The sequence below is a fragment of the Aethalodelphis obliquidens genome, unplaced genomic scaffold (assembly GCF_003676395.1).
Source record: "Aethalodelphis obliquidens isolate GAN/ISIS:26980383/991018 unplaced genomic scaffold, ASM367639v1 scaffold12, whole genome shotgun sequence".
NCBI lineage: Eukaryota > Metazoa > Chordata > Mammalia > Artiodactyla > Delphinidae > Aethalodelphis > Aethalodelphis obliquidens.
Window position 1 is genome coordinate 23816265 of NW_020837956.1, and position 19789 is coordinate 23836053.

Below are 19789 nucleotides of genomic sequence, written 5' to 3' on the forward strand. Positions count from 1 at the left end.
TTAGCTCACTACAAGTACTCACTCATTCTGAAACTATACAGAGTCCAAATCTCGGTTGTGCTCCTTACTAGCTGTGTCCTTTGTCAGGCTAATTAAATTTCCAGATAGGGAAAATTTAGATAATACCATCACAATATGCAGGTGTGTATATTTATTTATTTATAAATGTATATCCTTGAAATTTTTTCTTTTCTTTTTTTTTTTTGCACAGAAAAATGTCAGCAAGGATGCCATCCCAACTATATTATTTAGTTGTCTCAGAGGATAGAATTGGAGGAGATTGGGTGGGGGTAGAAAGAGAAGTTGTACCCATCTTAGAGGGTAGTTACAAGAGTTCAATGAAATTCTGTTCAAATGAAGCTAGCGCAGCATTAGGCACATAGACGATGTTTAATTCATGGTTGCTCTTAATAAAGTTATGTGTCTTGGAGACAATGTAGACACTAAAAGGAATTAAAAGAGATGAGTTTCTCAACATGTGTTTAAATCTTATTTGCTGTTTGTAGTTCTGAATCTTTAATATTTAAAAGTTAGAGTAAAGTTTAAGTTTCATTAAAGTTATGAGACCAGTGCTTGGCATTAAGTACTGGGAGGTATTTCTCATTGGTGGGTCCTGGAATTTTCGTGATTTATTTCAGTTGGCTTTGAGATACGTTTATGGATTCATTTGTTAGAAAGGGCTTTTGCCTTAAAGGGAAACATTCCAAACAGTTTGCCCTGTTAATTACAGATAGCTTTATTATCTCTTTTCCAGGCTACAAAGTAGAATTCTTATGTTCTTTAATAGGGTCATTTTGGCTTGGTCGTTTGTTTTGTTTATTTTCAGACAGTTATTGGGACAGGTGAGGACGTGAATAATCTCAGATTTCTGCAAACCATTAAAAAGAAAATAAATATAGTTAAATATTAATAGTTGTTAGCTTTATTTTCATAATGTCCCTTTAAAAACATTGGTGAAATAAAAAAGACAGACAATATCAGATGTTGGCAAGGATATGGAGAAATTAGAACCCTCATACATTTCTGGTGGAATTGTAAAAAATGGTTCAGCCATCTTGGAAATCAGTTTAGCACTTCCTCAAAGAGTTTAAACATAGAGTTACTGGAAAAAACAGCAATTTCACTTTTAGGTATGAACCCAGGAGAATTGAAAACATCTGTCCAACACAAAATTCTGCTAACGAGTGTTCGTAATGGCAAAAAGTGGAAGTAACTCAAATGTCCTTTTGAGCAACTCAAATGTCAAATCAGCTAATGAATAACAAAATGTGGCTGTGCATACAATAGAATATTAATTGATGATAAAAAGGAATAAAGTATTGATACATGCTCTAACAGAGGTGAATCTTTAAAACATGCTAAGTAAAAAAAGCCATTCACAAAACAGCACATATTGTATGATACCATTTATATGAAATGTCCAGAATAGGCAAGTGCATAGGGACAAAAAACAGATTGCTGATTACCTTGGACTAGGGCAGTGGGTTAGGGGAAAGAGGAGTGACAGCTAACCAGTACAGGGTTTTTTTAGTGGGTGATGAAAATTGATTGTGATGATGGTTACACAACTTTGCAAATATATTAAAAGCCATTGAATTGTGCACTTTAGGTGAATTGTGTGGCATATAAGTTATATCTCAGTGAAACTGTTATTTTAAAAAAATTGGTCAACATCTAAGTGCACTAGGATATGGTTTCTTTTTGTTGCTTAACCATCTCAAGAATTATCCAACTCCATTTTTTGTATTGTATATTACGGTGAATTTTTTTTTTTTAACGCCACGCTTACTGTATGTCAGTTCTTTCCCATATATAACCTGATTATAAGGATTGGGATACAAAGTTAAAGCTAACTATGATAGGTCTTAAGATAGGTCTTAACATTGTCTACTGTTGTCCTCTTTAAATGTTGTCTACTGTGCATTCCTTTCTTAGGACATCTGAGAGTCCATTGAAATGCCATATTCCAAAACTTATGTATTCCAGTGAACCATGTTTCTACATTCTTATGTCAGGTAGCTACCTGCCAGCATACTTCATATGGTATCTTTAGACCCGTTAGCCATACCATGAGATGCCATTTTGCTATCCAGGCCCTTTCAGTCCAGCTACTTTGAAAGAAGGCATTAGTAAACATGGATTCTTTGAGAGTCATCACTAGCAGTAGTGATTATTATTTTTATTATTAAGGGGTCTGAATCAGCAATTTCTTTTGTTATCTCATATCATAAATAATACATTGTTGAACTTTATAGAACATGAAGATCTAATTGCTATTTATTATTAAGAGGTATAGGCCCTTGAAGGGAAAACCCTCATTCACGTAATACTAAGGTTTGGCTAAGCTCTGATGAGGTATAAAACAGCTGGTGATGAAGTAAAGAGTGGTTACATCCTGTGCAAACCTACACTGATTCCATCAGAGAAATCCTAAAGTACCCTTTCACATGGGTAGACCTAAAACTATTGATGTAAGAGATGAAGGAATATAAAAATTAAAGCTATGGTAGTGTTTGAGGTGGAATGGCCTTATTGCCTTCCATTTTAAAGATAGGGAGAACTGGAACCCATTCTATCAATCCAGGGCTCTTCCACAATATCATGTTGTTATTAGATTTACCTTAAGAACACAGATACTGTCCAACGGGCTCTAGCATCTTTTCTAAGTTTTATCTTAGTTGATGACTCATGGTTTATATTCTACTTCCTGCTTCTTCAGTCAGTTCTATTGAAAAATTAAAGAATGAAAAGTAATGAATACTAACATCCATCCCTTCCCCATCCTATCATCCTTCACTAGAGCTTTCTGAGGAAATAAACTGAAAAGGGAGGCTGTTTGCAGTAGAACTCCAAAAAGAAGATCCTTCCCAAAAGTGTTTGGTCACAGTTCTTAATACAGGTAGCAGCATATGATTGGGGAAGGAATGGTGCTTGATATCAACTCTAATAACAAAACTTTTCATTGTCATTTTCCCCCCTAGTATCGTCTAGACTGTCACAACCATCCTCTCCTCAGTCAGGCTGCCCATCACCCACCATTCCAGCAGGTAAAGTCATTTCTCCATCACAGAAGCACAGCAAGAAGGCACTAAAGCAGGTAATCATGCTATTCTGTTTATCAGAATTATAATCTCCTACATTAAAAATGCATGATTCTGGCAGTCAGTGAAAATTTCTTGAAAGGACGTTAGGGAGAAATTTTGTGTGGTTTCCCACTTTGTATTTAATAAGTTATGCACCTCTGTGTTATAGGTTTATGATAGGTACTCTTTTTATCACATTTTAAAAGTTCCTCATTAGTTTCCAATTTGCTAAGAGGGGTGTGTGTATGTGTGTGTGTGTTTAAATAAGAGTAGGTATTGAAATTTTCAGGTTGAGTTTCTTCAGCATTTATGAAGATGACCATGTAGCCTTTCTCTTTAAGTCAACCAATATACAGAATTCCAGGGCTAGACTTTCTAATGTTAATGTATTGTTAGCTCTCTGGAATAAACCCTATATGTTTTTTATATAATTTTTAATATGTTAATGGAATTTTATTATTTAAGATTTTAGCTTCGATTTTATTATTTTCTTGCACTATCCTTATACAGTTTTGGAATCAGGATTGTTCTTAGCATCTAAAATAAGTTGTATAGCCCTCTATTATTTTTCTGATTTTTGGAAAAAATAGAAAGTATTTTTTTCCCTGAAAGTTCTGCAAATCTCACTTTTACAACTGTTTTCCTAGCATTTCAATTTCATCTACTACTACTGATCTCTTGATTTTTCTGATTTTTGAGCCAATTTTGGAAATTACTTTTCTTAGAAAATGCTCCATTTCACTTGATTTTTTTTCAAATATTGGTATAAAGTTGTACATAGTATTGTTTTTTATGTTTCTCTTTTGTTCATCAGTGTTGTTCATTTGTGATGTATCTTCTTTTTTCTCAATGTTACTTGCCGACTATTTTATTGGGCTTTTCAAAGAACTTGCTTTCTATTTTTTGAAATGCAAATTATCAGTAAATTTAAATTTGACTAATAATTAAGGACACAGACTAATTTTATCCTCAGATTAGTATATATAATACAGCTTAATTATAACATCAAGCACAAGCACTGTCAAGTATGTGGGGAAATGACTACTTGTAGTTTGCTGGTGGAATATAAATTCTTATGGCTACTTTGGAGAGAAATTTTATGTTTATTAAAATTTTAAATGCATATCCCCCATGACTAAGTAGTTAAATATTTGGGAACTTATCTTAGAAAAATGCATGTATTCATACATACTTACATACACACACACACAGGAAAATGTTTGCATTAAAGTTTGTAATAGCAAAAACTTGCAAGTGGATATATATATATATATATATATGAATTCCTTAATAAACAGCGGCATATCCAGATGCTAGAAAATTATACAGGGTTAAAAGTTTACCTTGTAATTAAGTTTTTCTGTATGCATAGACATGGAAACATCACCACACTATAATGTTTAATCATTAAAATCAAGTTGTGTTACAACATTCATTAAAAACATACACATAGCCACATACATACCCAGAACAATAGTATATTTATTTATTTTTTTTTTTAACATCTTTATTGGAGTATAATTGCTTTACAATGGTATGTTAGTTTCAGCTTCACAACAAAATGAATCAGTTATATATATACATATATTCCCATATCTCTTCCCGCTTGCGTCTCCCTCCCTCCCACCCTCCCTATCCCACCCCTCCAGGCGGTCACAAAGCACCGAGCTGATCTCCCTGTGCTATGCGGCTGCTTCCCACTAGCTATCTACCTTACGTTTGGTAGTGTATATATGTCCATGCCTCTTTATCGCTTTGTCACCGTTTACACTTCCCCCTCCCCATAGCCTCAAGTCCATTCTCTAGTAACTCTGTGTCTTTATTCCTGTTTCACCCCTAGGTTTTTCATGACATTTTTTTTTTAAATTCCATATATATGTGTTAGCATACGGTATTTGTCTCTCTCTTTCTGACTTACTTCACTCTGTATGACAGACTCTAGGTCTATCCACCTCATTACAAATAGCTCAATTTTTAATGGAAATATGAATCTGTATATACACAGAAACACATACATACAATGTAAGTGTAAAAAAAGCTCAATGAGGAAAAATAAATTGATGACTGTGGTTATCTTTGAGGATTGGGGAACAAGACTGAGTGGTGGGCAAAAGAGACTTTAGCTTTATGTTTGAATTAAATGGTAAAAATGTATTCATGTCATAACTGTTTAATTAAAATTTTAAGGGAATTCTCTGGCAGTCCAGTGGTTAGGACTCAGCGCTTTCACTGCTGGGACCCAGGTTCAATCCCTGGTCAGGGAACTAAGATCCCATAAGCTGTGTAGTGCAACCCTAGATAGATGATAGATAGATAGATAGATAGATGGATGGATGGATGGATGAGATAAAATTTTTTTAATTATGGGCTTCCCTGGTGGCGCAGTGGTTGAGAGTCTGCCTGCTGATGCAGGAGACCCGGGTTCGTGCCCTGGTCCGGGAAGATCCCACATGCCGCGGAGCGGCTGGGCCTGTGAGCCATGGCTGCTGAGCCTGTGCGTCCGGAGCCTGTGCTCCGCAACGGGAGAGGCCACAACAGTGAGAGGCCCACGTACCGCAAAAAAAAAAAAAAAAAAAAAAAAATTTAAGTAGGTCTTAAAGTGTTTAAACCAAAAGTGCTTTTATTAAAAGATGTCCAAAAATTTGATAAGGTTAATTACAATCTGCCTGGGTATCCTGCAGCACTTGTATTTTTACACATTCTTTGCAAGAGTTTAAGAAGTATGAGATGCACTTTGTTATAAAGCAGAAACTAACACACCATTGTAAAGCAGTTATACTCCAATAAAGATGTTAATTTTAAAAAAAAAAGAAGTATGAGATGCCTCTTTTCCACAGAGAAAAGGCAAGTATTTTAGTAAAACTTGTTACCTTATTCACGACATATATACTACTCTGTATTATTCTCCTGTAATCTCAGGAGTCAAATACTATATTTTCTTTAAGGAATACCAGTATGAGAAATTATATAAATTAGACTGTTGGTATATAAAGTAAGGCCTTGCCTCCAGTATATGTTTTTCATATTATTAGGTGAGAAAACGTATTTCAGTGTAAGTTATCCTTTACCCCAGTGAAGGTTTTTTTTGTTGCTTGCTTTTTAAATTTTATACAGAATTAGAACAGGGTTTGTAAGGTACTGAGGGAGGGGAAAACCGAGTACAGTTCTTAAACAGAGAGGCTGTAAGTTATTTTGTTTTCATCATATATCTGAATTTACATGATCATAGCAGAAATAGATAAGATCAAATGGTTCTATTAAATTTTGCATTAACTTAGAATGACCTAGGTACTGTGAATAGAAAGGAATGAATACTAATGGATGCCACACAGGAAGCTTGCAAACATTTTCTGTTTTGATTGCAAAGAATGAGAGACAAGCTGTATGTAATCAGTGATCAGACAGCACTGACATTATGCTTCTGCCTCACCTATTATAAATGTTGTAGGTGAATGTAAGCCAGATACCTGACTCTCTCAGTTTCTTTTCTCCACTGACAGCTTAGATCAAGGAGATCAAGTGTTGCCACTGTGCTTGCATGGCATAGCCAGAGGTATATGTGAATGTGAAAAGGAGAAAACCATATTGTGAAAAGGGAAAGACAAGTAGGCAGTTATTCCACACCTTTCTACATGATGGTCATGAAGGTTAAAGCTTAAACTGGCATTTTAATGAGGTCGTAGATGTTCAACTTTTTCCTGAAATGTAGTTTTACTTTCTTAGTTTGTCTTTTTTTCTTTTTAAACCCTTGAGTTTAAATATAGCCTTTATATATCTTTATGATTAAAATCTGGGAAGCTATTTGTCTTTCTGTTCATTCTAAATAGTTTAGTATATTCTCTAAACTGAGAACATCATGGAAATTAAAATATTCTGAAATAACCAGAAGGAATCACACTGTTCTTAGAGCCCATGTTTTCCAGTCTTCCTTCCCTTCAGTTTACTGCGTTGCTATAAATTGCTGAGATTTATTTGGTCTTTGGGCCAAATCTTACTGCTCTTACCTGAGATCAAATTCAAGTAGTTATTTGCAACCTTTTGTTCAAATGCAGAACCTCTGAAACATACGTAAGCTAAATATTTACATTTCTACATAAAGTTGATGCAAATGGGACTCTTCTTGGTCCAGGGCTTAGAATTCTGTTTTCAGAATGATTGAAAACATCTAATTCTCTGCTACTACAAGTATGAGAAGTCCATGGCTTACTGGTGATTTTTAAGCTCTAAAAATGTTAATGACAATTTCTCACATTTATTTAAAGGAGAACATTGGTAAAAAAAATATCCAAACTCTTAAGGATTATTTAAGCCTTGTGTTTAATTAATTTAGTTTAGATTTTTGTTTACTTTGATGGATTTCAAAGAAATTCGATAATCAGCATACTCTTCTTCACCACTTAAAGTCATTTATTGTTTTGTTATTACTAAAAACGGATTTGTTTTGTTTCTTACAGTCAGTTTTCTCTTTATAGGCTCTAAAACAGCAACAGCAGAAGAAACAGCAGCAGCAGCAATGCAGGCCAAGCATGTCCATCTCCTCCAACCAGCACCTCTCTCTGAAGACTGTCAAAGCAGCCAGTGACTCTGTACCTGCCAAACCTGGTAGGCAGACTGAATGTCTTTTCAGTGAAAGTTTCTTTTTCCAGTATTTTTGTATACCAAATTCATACACTATATCCTTTATTTTTTAATTACTGTATTATATTACTGCCAGATCATCAGTATAAATCCTTCTAGGGTAAAGGGGGAAATTTATGCAGAGTAATCATACAGTTGTTAAAAAATACATCATTGGGATTTGCATGTTAGAATAAGATCAATGACTAACTTCCAATATGTCTAAACTAATAATATTTGAAAGCCTCTAATTAGTAACTTTATAAAGCTGATGTTTCCAAGATGCTCACACTGAACTCTTCACTGGTTCTCTTCTTTAAAAATAAAAGGTTTTCCTAAGACTTCTTGATACATTTGGGTTTCCATTGGACATATCCAGAGGCCTTTGGATTTTTTGTTGTTGTTGCTTATTTTGTTTTGAATTTAAACTGGTCTAGATACAGGCTTTGTATTTTATTACACAGTTTAGTTTGATGCCAGCTGATTATATGAGTTGGCCAGATTTAAACTGTCTTGCAGAACTGCATTTTTGTTAGGAAGGAAATTTACCACCAGAAGCAAATAATGTGCTGGGAGGAGGAAAGGGATTTTATTTTACTTTTTGACTCCTAATTCTCAGACTCAGAACACATTTGAAGGGTCACATTGCCTCATACATAACTCCTTTGCTTAGCGTTGAATGATTTAATTGTTCATTTGATTATTTGTTTCTGTTTATACCCTCAGGGTCATATTTTATATATATTTTTAATATACTTTTATATATATATTTTTCCCCTAGCGATATGGGAAGGAAAGCAATCTGACGGACAGTCAAGCAGCCCTCAGAACTCAAACTCTAGCTTTTCTTCTTCAGTTAAAGTGGAAAATCCTTTGCTAGGCCTGGGAAAGAAGTCATTCCAGAGGTCTGACAGGCTTCACACAAGTAAGTTTATTTACAAAGACCTCAGTTCTCGCACCTTAAATTTTCAACTCTGTGTTTGAAATACATCAACTGTTTGGCTTAATTACTCCTTCCTGTTCACCTTTGAGCTCTTGACTGTTTTCGTGTTCTTCCTATCCTGTCTATCAAACTTCATTTCAGAATAAGATCTGTTATCAGCCATTTTGTAGTTTATTTCTCTTTCTGACAAGAGGTTTCTTTATCCAGCATTATTTACCTTTTATCTCTGTGTACAGAAAGGTAGAAGGGCTTATAATTAAACATGGCAAACTGAACCCCTTTTCCTGCTTCCTCTAAAATCCCACTATAAAATGAGAATATGGAAATACAAAAGATTAAACCCATTAGGGTGAAGAAAATAAGGAGATAACAGATGGACAGGAAATATCAACAGATTTTGAAAGATAAAAAAACTGGATGGAGTCTTTCACAGAGCTGAGGAGCAGATGCCAGTAGTCAGCAAGCCAGCTGAGCCTGTAGAGCACCAGAAAGGTTTATGAATTGGAGATACCATATCAAGGATTGAGATATCCTTCTCATAGTAGAGAAAGATGAAGCATAGGGTTGAAAAGAAAAACCTTTGAAAGTTAATAAGAAGAAGTTTGATGCCTCAGCCTAGCAGGAGACAGGAGATTTATTTTGAGGTGAAATTAAACCATCTAGACTTGAGATTCAGAGACACCACACATAACTGAGGACAGATAATGAGGCAATGTACCAGACTCAGGGAAATCAAGTAAAATACAAATACTAAATAGTGAATCTCCTGCTTGCTTGGTTTCCAGAATGTTAGTAGTGAGGCATATTTCTACCTCCATTACTCTGTTCCTCCTCCACACCTATGCTTCAGCAAGAGATTGTGGGATTGGTACCTAAAGAAATTGAATAGTCTCAGAAAAAAAATCTCCAGGCAAATTTATAGATTCACAACTAAAAGAAATCATCTTGATCATACTTCTGTGGAGCTCACCAGTCTACAAGATGCACCCAGGCACCCAAAATTTTCAGTCTTTTTAGTGCCTCTCTTTTACTTGTGATTGCTAAGGATCACCTTTGAAGAAAACCTCCATCATGAGAGAATCTGAAATACAGACTCAGAAGAAACAGACAGTTCAGGAAGGAGAAAACTTAATAAACAAATAACTTTAAAAACTATAATATCCACAGAAAGAAAAGATGATACTGCATCCATGAAAGAACAGAATACTATTTTAAAAATCAGAAAATAAAGAGTACCAGGATATTAAATAACATGGTAGCAAAAATAAAAAAATTTTAATAGAAATACTAAAAGTTAGAGGTGAAGACATTTCCCAGAACATAGGTCAAAGGAGAGAGAAGGTAAGAAAGTAGGAACACCAATCTAGGCTGTCCAATGTCTTAAATAGTAGGAGTATCAGAAAGGAAGAACAGAAATTGAAAGGAAGGTAAATGATAAGAGAAATAATACAAGAAAATTCTGTAGAATTGAAAGCCACAGATTCCAGACTGAAAGTACGTGATTCCTGTCAAGAAACAGGAACATAAAGAAACCTGTTCCAAGACCATTCTTTTGAAATTTCAAAACATCTAGGATAACGAGAAGATTCCAAAGAGAAAAAAGTAGTTCACATATAAAGATTCAAGAATTGGGATGGCAGACATGTCAACAGCAACATAGAAGCTAAACGATAGTGCAGCAATGCCAACAAAATTCTAAAGGAAAGTTATTTTACATTCATTTATATAAAACAGACCCTTCCAAAGTATTAAGCGTGAGAATAGAATTAATATTTTCAGACAAGTTCTTTGTAAAAATCTGGTTTGAATCTAGGTGGGATTGTACATTGGTACATTTTTCTTAGAGACAGTATCTGCCTTAAACTGAATATGCCCTTTGAGCATCAGTCGCACTGCCAAAGATTAAAAATATTCATTTATTGGGACTTCCTGGTGCTCCAGTGGTTAAGACTCCATGCTTCCAAGGCAGGGGGCACGGGTTCAGTCCCTGGTCGGGGAACTAAGATTGCACATGGTGTGTGGCGTGGCCAAAAATTAAAAAAATAAAAATATTCATTTAGTCAACAAATACTTATAGAAGGTATACTAATATGCCAAGCACAGGTTTAGGGCCCAAGAGATGTGGTGATAAACAGAACAAAGTTTCTTCCTTGTAGAGCCAATATTCTACTTAAATTCAGTTAAAGTCACAATTTTAGTGTCTTCATTCAATTGCAGTTGAAACGTGGAGTTACAAAATTAAAGTATGGGCCAAGAATTTCTGACTTTCATAACACAACAAGAAAAATCAACTATAAAAAAAGAAGGCATGGTATATTTAATTTTGACCTAATGGCCAAGAAATAAATGAAAATTCATCTTTCATGCAAATAAGGTTGTATGAAAAATAAATGAGTTCATACATGTCAGTGTTTAAAATAGTGCCTGACACTTAGGAAGCCCTATATAAATGTGTTTACTGCTGCTGTCATCGATCATTGTTGTTATAATTACTACTAATATTTCAAATTTATGGAGACCTGCATTTTTGGAATACTGATAATGAACTTTATAAGTGTACTGTAGTTATTCAACACAGAATTCTGTGTAGATTGGATCAAGCTTGTTTATCTGAAAAATAGTTCAGCCTTTTCCCCCCCTTGTTTTTTGGGCTGCTTTTGGTATGGCTTGATTTATTAATAATTGAGAGAGATGTGTTGAAATCTCCTATCCTAATGGTGGCTTTGTTCAGTTCTCCCTGATGTTCTATCAGTTTTCATTTCACATATTTTGAAGCTACCTTATATTAGATATTTTCAAGTTGAAAATGTTCCTGGTGGATTGAACCCCCCTTTTTTTTTTTTACCTTGTCAATCTCTGATTAAGTATTTTACTTAAAGTGTCTTTCGTTTGATATTACTAGTGGTGCACCAGTTTTCCTATGGTTAGTTTTTGCCTGTTACATTTTTACTTTGTTCATTTCTATGTCCTTGTACATTAGGTATATCTCTTTACACAGCATATAGCTAGCTGAATTTTCTTTATTTTCAATTCAATATGTAAATCTTTTTTCTTTGGTGAATTTTATCCATTTATATTTATTGTGATTGTTAATCTATTTGGACTTGTTTCTACAATCTTATTTTTTTGTTGATCGTTGTCCTGATTTTTTTGTTTGTTTCCCTTTTTTTTTTAATGAATAAGAAATTTTTTTTGGCTTGCCTCGACTTTTTTTTTTTTTTTTTTTATTGGAGGGATTTCCCCGGCGGTCCAGTGGTTAAGAATACGCCCTTCCCCTGCAGGGTGCTCAGATTCCATTCCTGGTTGGGGAACTAAGACCCCACATGCTGCTCAGTGCAGCCAAAATAAATAAATAAATAAATAAATAAATTTTTTTATTGGAGTATAGTTGATTTACAACTTTGTGTTAGTTTCAGGTATACAGCAAAGTGATTCAGTTATACGTATACTTACATTCATTCTTCTTTAGATTCTTTTCTCATATAGGTTATCACAGAATATTGGGTAGAGTTCCTGGTGCTATACAGTAGGTCCTTGTTGGTTATCTGTCTTATATAGTAGTGTGCATGTGTTCATCCCAAGCTCCTGATTTATCCCTCCCCACCACATTTCCCCTTTGGTAACCCTAAGTTTGTTTTCTATATGTATAAGTCTGCTTCTGTTTTGTAAATAAGTTCATTTGTATTTCTTTTTAATTATATTCCACATATGAGTGATATCATATAATATTTGTCTTTGTGTTTCTGACTTCACTTAGTATGATAATCTCTAGGTCCATCTATGTTGCTGCAAATTGCATTATTTCATTCTTTTTTATGGCTGAGTAATATTTCATTGTATATATGTACGATGTTTTCTTTATCCATTTCTCTGTTGATGGACATTTAGGTTGCTTCCATGTCTTGGCTGTTGTAAATAGTGCTGCAATGAACATTAAGGTGCATATATCCCTTCGGGTTGTGATTTTTTTTTTTTTTTTTTTCCAGATATATGCCCAGGAGTGCAATTGCTGGGTCATATGGTAGTTTTTAAGTTTTTTAAGGAGCCTCCATACTGTTCTCCATGGTAGTTGTACCAATTTATATTCCCAACAACAGTGTAGAAGGGTTCCGTTTTCTCCACACAGTCTCCAGTATTTATTGTTTGTAGACTTTTTGATGATGGCCATTCTGCCTGGTGTGAGGTGATACCACATTGTAGTTTTGATGTGTATTTCTCTGATAATTAGTGATGTTGAGCATCTTCTCATGTGTTTTTTGGCCATCTGTATGTCTTCTTTGGGGAACTGTCTATTTAGATTTTGTGCCCATTTTTTGATTGAGTTGTTTTTTTGGCATAGAGCTGCATGAGCTGTTTGTATATTTTGGAGATTAATTCCTTGAGAATTTCTTGAGACTGTCTTTTCTCCATTGTATTTGCTTGCCTCCTTTGTCATAGATTAGTTGACCATAGGTGCATGAATTTATCTCTGGACTTTCTATCCTGTTCCATTAATCTATATTTCTGTTTTTGTGCCAGTACCATGCAATTTTGATTACAGTAGCTTTGTAGTATAGTCTGAAGTCAGGGAGCCTGACTCCTCTAGCTCCATTTTTCTTTCTCAAGATTGCTTTGGCTGTTCTGAGTCTTCTGTGTTTCCATACAAATTGTAAACATTTTTGTTCTAATTCTGTGAAAAATGCCATTGGTAATTTGATAGGTATTGCATTGAATCTGTAGATTGTATTGGGTAGTATAGTCATTTTGACAATATTGATTCTTCTAATCCAGAAACATGGTATATCTCTCCATCTGTTCTGTCATCTTTGAATTCTTTGCTCAGCATTTTATAGTTTTATGAGTACAGGTCTTTTGCCTCCTAAGGTAGATTTATTTCTGTGTATTCTTTTCATTTTGATGCAGTGGTAAATGGAATTGTTTCCTTAATTTCTCTTTCTGATCTTTTGTTGTTAGTGTATAGGAATGCAAGAGATTTCTGTGTATTAATTTTGTATCCTGCAACTTTACCAAATTCATTGGTGAGCTCCAGTCGTTTTCTGGTAGCCTTTAGGATTTTCTGTGTATAGTATCGTGTCATCTGCAAACAGTGATAGTTTTACTTCCTCTTTTCCAATACAGATGCCTTTTATTTCTTTTTCTTCTCTGATTGCCGTGGCTAGAACTTTCAAAACTATGTTGCATGAAAGTGGCGAGAGTGGACATCTGTATCTTGTTCCTGATCTTAGAGGAAGTTCAGTTTTTCACAATTGAGAATGATGTTAGCTGTGGGTTTGTCATATACGGCCTTTATTATGTTGAGGTAGGTTCCCTCTATGCCCACTTCCTGGAAAGTTTTTATCATAAGTGGGTGTTGAATTTTGTCAAAAGATTTTCTGCATCTATTGAGATGATAATATGGTTTTTATTCTTTAGTTTGTTAATGTGGAGTATCACATTGATTGATTTGCATATATCGAAGAATCCTTGCATCCCTAGGATAAATCCCACTTGATCATGGTATATGATCATGGTATATTGTTGGATTCGGTTTGCTAGTATTTTTATATGTTGTTCATTTTAATTCCTTCATAGTTTTTTTCTCTCTCTGCTGGGTTTCATATACATTCTATTTCTGTTCAATTAGTTTTAGGTGTGCAACATGATGATTTATATATGTATATAGTGCGAAATGATTACCACTGTAAGTAAACATTCATCACCTCACGCAGTTACATTTTTTTTATCTTGTGATGAGAACTTTCAAGATTTATTCTTTTAGCAAAAAAGTGGCCATCTTGATTTTCTTCCAGAACTATGGAAGTACTTTATAACAATTTAGAACTGATCTTTTTCTATTTGGACTTAAATAATATTATCTGACATTTCGCTCCTTTGTTTTTAATCTCACAGATCAGGCACTAGAATGCTATTGTTTTATGCAAGCATGTCTATCTTTCTCCATTGTATTCCAGCCCATACATCTGCAGTGATTTTCCTTCCTGTAGTACAGGTTTTTGAGAACTTTATTTAGAGCATGTCTCTTGGTAGAAAATGCCCTCAATTTTTGTTTATTTCTATAAATATCTTTGTTTTATGTTCATTCTTGAAGGAGAGTTTAGTATACATATCATTATAGATTGTTGGTTATTTTCTCTCAGCATTTTATAGTTAACCCATTTGTTACAGATTCCTTCATTGTTAAGATGCTTGCTGTTATTCTGTTCCTTTTTAGGAAATCTTTCCCTTCCTATGGATGCTTCCAAGCTATTTCTTGTTCTTTGATGAGCAGTTTTACTAAGCATGGATTTCTTTTCATCCTGCTTTGAATATGTTTTGCTTCTAGATCTTTAGGTTTGTGGTTTTCATCAGTTATGGTAAATGTATTGCTGAGAATTATTCAAATGTTTCCTTTTCCCATTCTCTTAATTTCTTCTTTCTGGGTCTCCAATCAAGCACACATGTATTAGACCTTCTCATTCTGTCATTCATGTTTCTGCTAAAGCTCTCAAAATGTTTTATCTGTCTTTTCTATATTCTGGATAAATTATTTGGCTATAATTCCCTCCTGTTTAATCCACTCATGGTATCTGATTTCAACAATTTTTAAAATTTAGTTTTTCAAAGTCTTTTTGTTCATTCCTGATTATTTTAGCCTCATCTTTACAATTACATTCTTTACTTCTTTAATTATTTTATACATAGCTATTCTGTATTCTATGTATGTGACAGTTTCAGTGATAGTAGTACTTCTAGGTCTAAATCTTTTATTTCTGGTTACTGCTTATTTTCTGTCATATTGGCATACCTCCTGGTTTGTTAGGGTAATCTTTGTGAGGCAGTGCTGGATTTTAATTTGTAGGAATCCTATGGGCCTAAGTTAAGGGGAATCCTTTCCTATCAAGGGAGATGACTTTTGTTTGTGCCAGGAGCCAGAGGTTACCCACATCCAGGACTGTGTAACTTTATGCAAGTATTCCTAATTGTAGAATTTATGGATCTTAGATTCCTATGCACCTTAAAATTTTGCTGTGTGTTGTTAAATTTTCTTCTAATAAGATTATACTGATTTCAGCCCCACCAGCATTATTTGAAAGGGGTTTTTGCTTTTTCCGTGAATAGTTCCATCACTATACTGCAATATTTGCCATTTGATAGACAAAACATGTTCATTAGTTTAACTGACATTTCTTTAAATATTAATACCTTAGCAGCTGTTTATGGTTAGTCAACTATGAATTGCATGTTCATTCCTTTTGCTCATTTTTCTCTTGGTGATGTTTATCTTTTTCATGTTGATTTATAGATGCACATTTAATATCAAGAATAGTAACCTTCTGGGACTTGCCTGGCGGTCCAGTGCTTAAGACTCTGCCCTTCCTTTGCAGGGAGCATGCGTTCGATCCCTGGATGGGGAACTAAGATGCCGCATGCCGCGTAGGGCAGCCGGAAAAAAAAAAAAAGAATAGTAACCTTTTGTCATGGCTTGCAGATATTTTTCCAAGTTAGTCTTTTTTTTTTTTTGGTGCAAAAGTTTTAAACTTTGTACTCAAATCCATCAGTGTTTTTGAAAGACTGAAACCTTCCTATTGTGAACAGATTTTCTGTTGACTGCTAAGCTATTCAATCATAACATTTTTAGCTAATGCAAATAAAATTGATGAAAATAATTATCATGGGAAGGGAAAAAGAGCCTCAGTATGATTTATATATATATTTGAATTTTTCCATTTTTTAGTCATTCTGTGTATGTGTTATTTATTATAAACTTCCCTAGTGCCATTGAGAAATGATCGAGTCTCAAACATAAAATGTATTTTTAGTATGGGAAAAGATGTACTTTTACAGACTTTATTCCATTTTTGCAGGGAAGATAACTTATATTCTTTTATCCTTTATGAACGAACAAAACTTGGCTTTGTTTATTTCTGAGAACCTTAAATGTTACCTTCTTCACAGTGTGATATTTTAAAGTACTTACAACCGTGGTTTTTTTGCACTGCAGAGGAAGGTATAGTTTAGCTAGAAACAGGAATGTGAAGGAGGCCCAAGTGATTCTTTTCCATATTTTTATAGGGCAAATGAAGAGGACTAAATGTGCTGAAATTGATGTTGAGACACCAGACTCCATTCTGGTTAATACAAACCTACGAGCACTAATCAACAAACACACCTTTTCAGTCCTTCCTGGAGATTGCCAACAGCGACTGCTTCTACTACTTCCAGAGGTGGATCGACAGGTGCGTTCTTTCAGGCATATCAGCAGTTTTATAACCCATCTGGGGCTTCCTTCAATCATTACCTTTAGAACTCCTTAAGACTTTTTAAATGGCTTTTGTGTGTACCTGTAAAGAAGTGATATCAAAGGTGTTAAACAAGAAATAATATTTCTTAATAGGTTGGCCCTGTAAGGCTCATAAAGGAAAAGAACCCTCTTATCAGAAATGTCAAGATTATGGAATAAAATTTGTCTAGCTATCATATTAGGATGTAGACATCCGCAGAATATAGTTCAGGAGGAAGAATTGTCTTAAGGCATTACACTGGGGTTTTTGAATGGATTTTTGATGGGATTAAGAATGTTAATTAATTTTTCCTTCTTTTGTTAAATTTTTCTAAAACAAACATTTATTGCTTCAGTAATAAGTTTTGAAATCCAATATAAGTTATACTCCTTAAAAAAGCAAAACAGTACCCAGAAGAAATGTCAAAGGTTTGGAAGAGTCTAGGCAGGGACCAGAGAGGTTTAGGTTGGTCAGGAATAAGGCAAAAGTCTAAGACTTAGGCTTTCATCAAGGAAGGAGTGACTAGCAAGTCACTCTCCCTTTTGATCTTCTGTTTCCTCCTCTGCAAAAGGATCATTATGATTTTGTGAGGTTTGTTCAATTCTGAGATTTTTTTTTTTTAATTAATGATTATTTCGAAGTACCTATGTTCTAAGTAATCTGTTAGGCACTCCACTTTTTTCTAATTATTATAAAAACATTATGAGAGAGAGTTGTTTTCCCTGGTTTTACAGTAAGAAAACTAGATATATTCCCTAGTCTATAGAAAAGTCAAAACTAAATCTTCCTCATTCTGAAAATCATTCTTCTACTAGATTATATTGATATCAGTTTCATATTGCTATGAATCAGCACCTGTGAAAGGTCAGATTCTATTTCTGGGGAGTTCAGATAAGTCAGGTACACTACCAGCAGTAGGGACAAAGAAGTAAAACTGATCCTTCCCAGCTGCTGCTCTCCCCACCTTAACACTCCTTGGAGAAATTATAGCTTTGGGGATGCCCAGTTCTTGGTTAGAACAAGTTAGGAGACTGAAGTTTTGGCAGAGTTTTTAGAGAGCTTCTCTTCTTGCTAAGGATTGCTCTCATCTTTTTTAAAGACTCAAATTTTAGGTTGGGACTAATAACACAACACCTAACAGAGGATATATCTATAGAATTCTAGTGTGGGTTCCTCAGAACTGTCTTTTGACTAATGGCCCTTATCCTGTCTTAGAAGGAGAATTGCCACATGTAATTTCGGAATTAAAAGGGACCTTAAAACTTACCCAACTTCCCATTCCTGTGGGGTATTTTTAATAGGAGGTTACTTGCCTGTCTTTTTCAGTTACTGTGGTGGAGGACATAGTAATCTGAGAATATGGAATATGGAGTTTATTAGTGAAATTATTAGTGAATTTATTAATGAAATTCTGCTTCATTGTCAGATGAAATTTGGAGTTTATCAAAAATTCTGGTTATTACTAGCATGAAACATTGGAAACCATCTTTTAGTATATGGAGTACTCAACAATGAACAGTCGAAAAACATTATTTAGACCAGAGAAAGGAATAAGGGAGGGGCATGGATTAAAACATCTCTCTTCAGATATATTTGAAGGCCAATCTTTGGAAGAGGTAAACTTCTTCGTTTCTCCAGGAGGCAAATTTGTGGTTAAAATAACATTTTTTTAAACAGTTGGAGCTATTAAATTGTAGAATGGATTGACTTGTTTTGGAGAAACTTGCACAGCACTGGAATATTCAAGGAGATGTTGGATGACCTGTCCTCATAGGGAAGCCTGTTACTCCTCTGCCAAATCTATAGAGTACAAATCAGCAGCCAGCAAACTGTAGCCCACAGGCCAATTTCAGCCCACTGCCTGTTTTTGTAAATAAAGTTTTATTGGCATTCAGCCACTCCCATTAGTTTCTGCATATTATCTATAGCTACTTTCTGCCACAGTGTCAAGAGTTGAGTTGTTGCAACAGAGGGTATATGGCCTATTCGTAGTCTATCTCTTAATAGGAAAAGTTTCCAATTTCTGCTCTAGGGCCAGGGGAAAATAATATTGGCCCAGATAGATTTAGAAAATAAAGTGAGTTGAGTTCCTTAATCCCTAGGATGTCCAAATAGTTACCTAAATTTTCTTCAAAAAATTGTTTATGACTTTAAGCTTAAATTTAGTCTTTTAATCCATCTAGAATATTTTTTATATTATTCTGAAATTGTGGCTCAGCGTATTTTCTACCGACTAGATGGCCAATTGTTCCAGCAGTACCTATTTATATAACCGTCTTTTTCTCTCAGTTTGAAATACCATCTTTGTTACATATTCTATTCATTTACAGGCAGTTTATATTTATAGGCACTCTCTCCTCTTTCACTCATTTCTTTATTCACTCTAATGCTAGTAATAATTGTTTTGATTGCAGTGGTTTTGTGTGGTATGCTTAATAATTGGAAAGGCAATTCCCCCCTCTCAGTTTTTTGTATTAATTTTTTTTCCATGTGAATTTTAAGATCTTTTGTGGGGTTTTTTGGTTTGTTTTTTTTTTTACCGGCACGCGGGCCTCTCACTGTCGCGGCCTCTCCCGCTGCGGAGCACAGGCTCCGGATGCGCGGGCCCAGCAACCATGGCTCACGGGCCCAGCCGCTGCGCGTGCGGCGCGTGGGATCCTCCCGGACTGGGGCACAAACCCGCGTCTCCTGCATCGGCAGGCGGACTCCCAACCACTGCGCCACCTGGGAAGACCAAGATCATTTTATTAATGAAAAATCTGCATAGAGATTCTGGTATAAATCTAGATATGAACTTTGGGCAGAATGACAGTTAATAAAATCTCTAATGCAGAGAAGAATCTTAAAAAAAAAAAAAAACCTTTTGGCAAGACATCACAAATCAA

At 34.8% G+C, this 19789-nt stretch overlaps 1 protein-coding gene across 3 annotated transcripts in view; it reads left to right on the forward strand.

The window, feature by feature from the left end:
• Positions 1-19789, forward strand: part of ASXL2 (ASXL transcriptional regulator 2) — a 126658-nt gene that overhangs the window by 92620 nt on the left and 14249 nt on the right. For all 3 annotated transcript variants that reach the window (XM_027113655.1, XM_027113654.1, XM_027113656.1), the window contains 4 exons: positions 2982-3097; positions 7556-7685; positions 8482-8625; positions 16696-16859. In XM_027113655.1, the coding sequence (XP_026969456.1) occupies positions 2982-3097; positions 7556-7685; positions 8482-8625; positions 16696-16859 (554 nt within the window). The remainder of the gene's footprint in view (positions 1-2981; positions 3098-7555; positions 7686-8481; positions 8626-16695; positions 16860-19789) is intronic.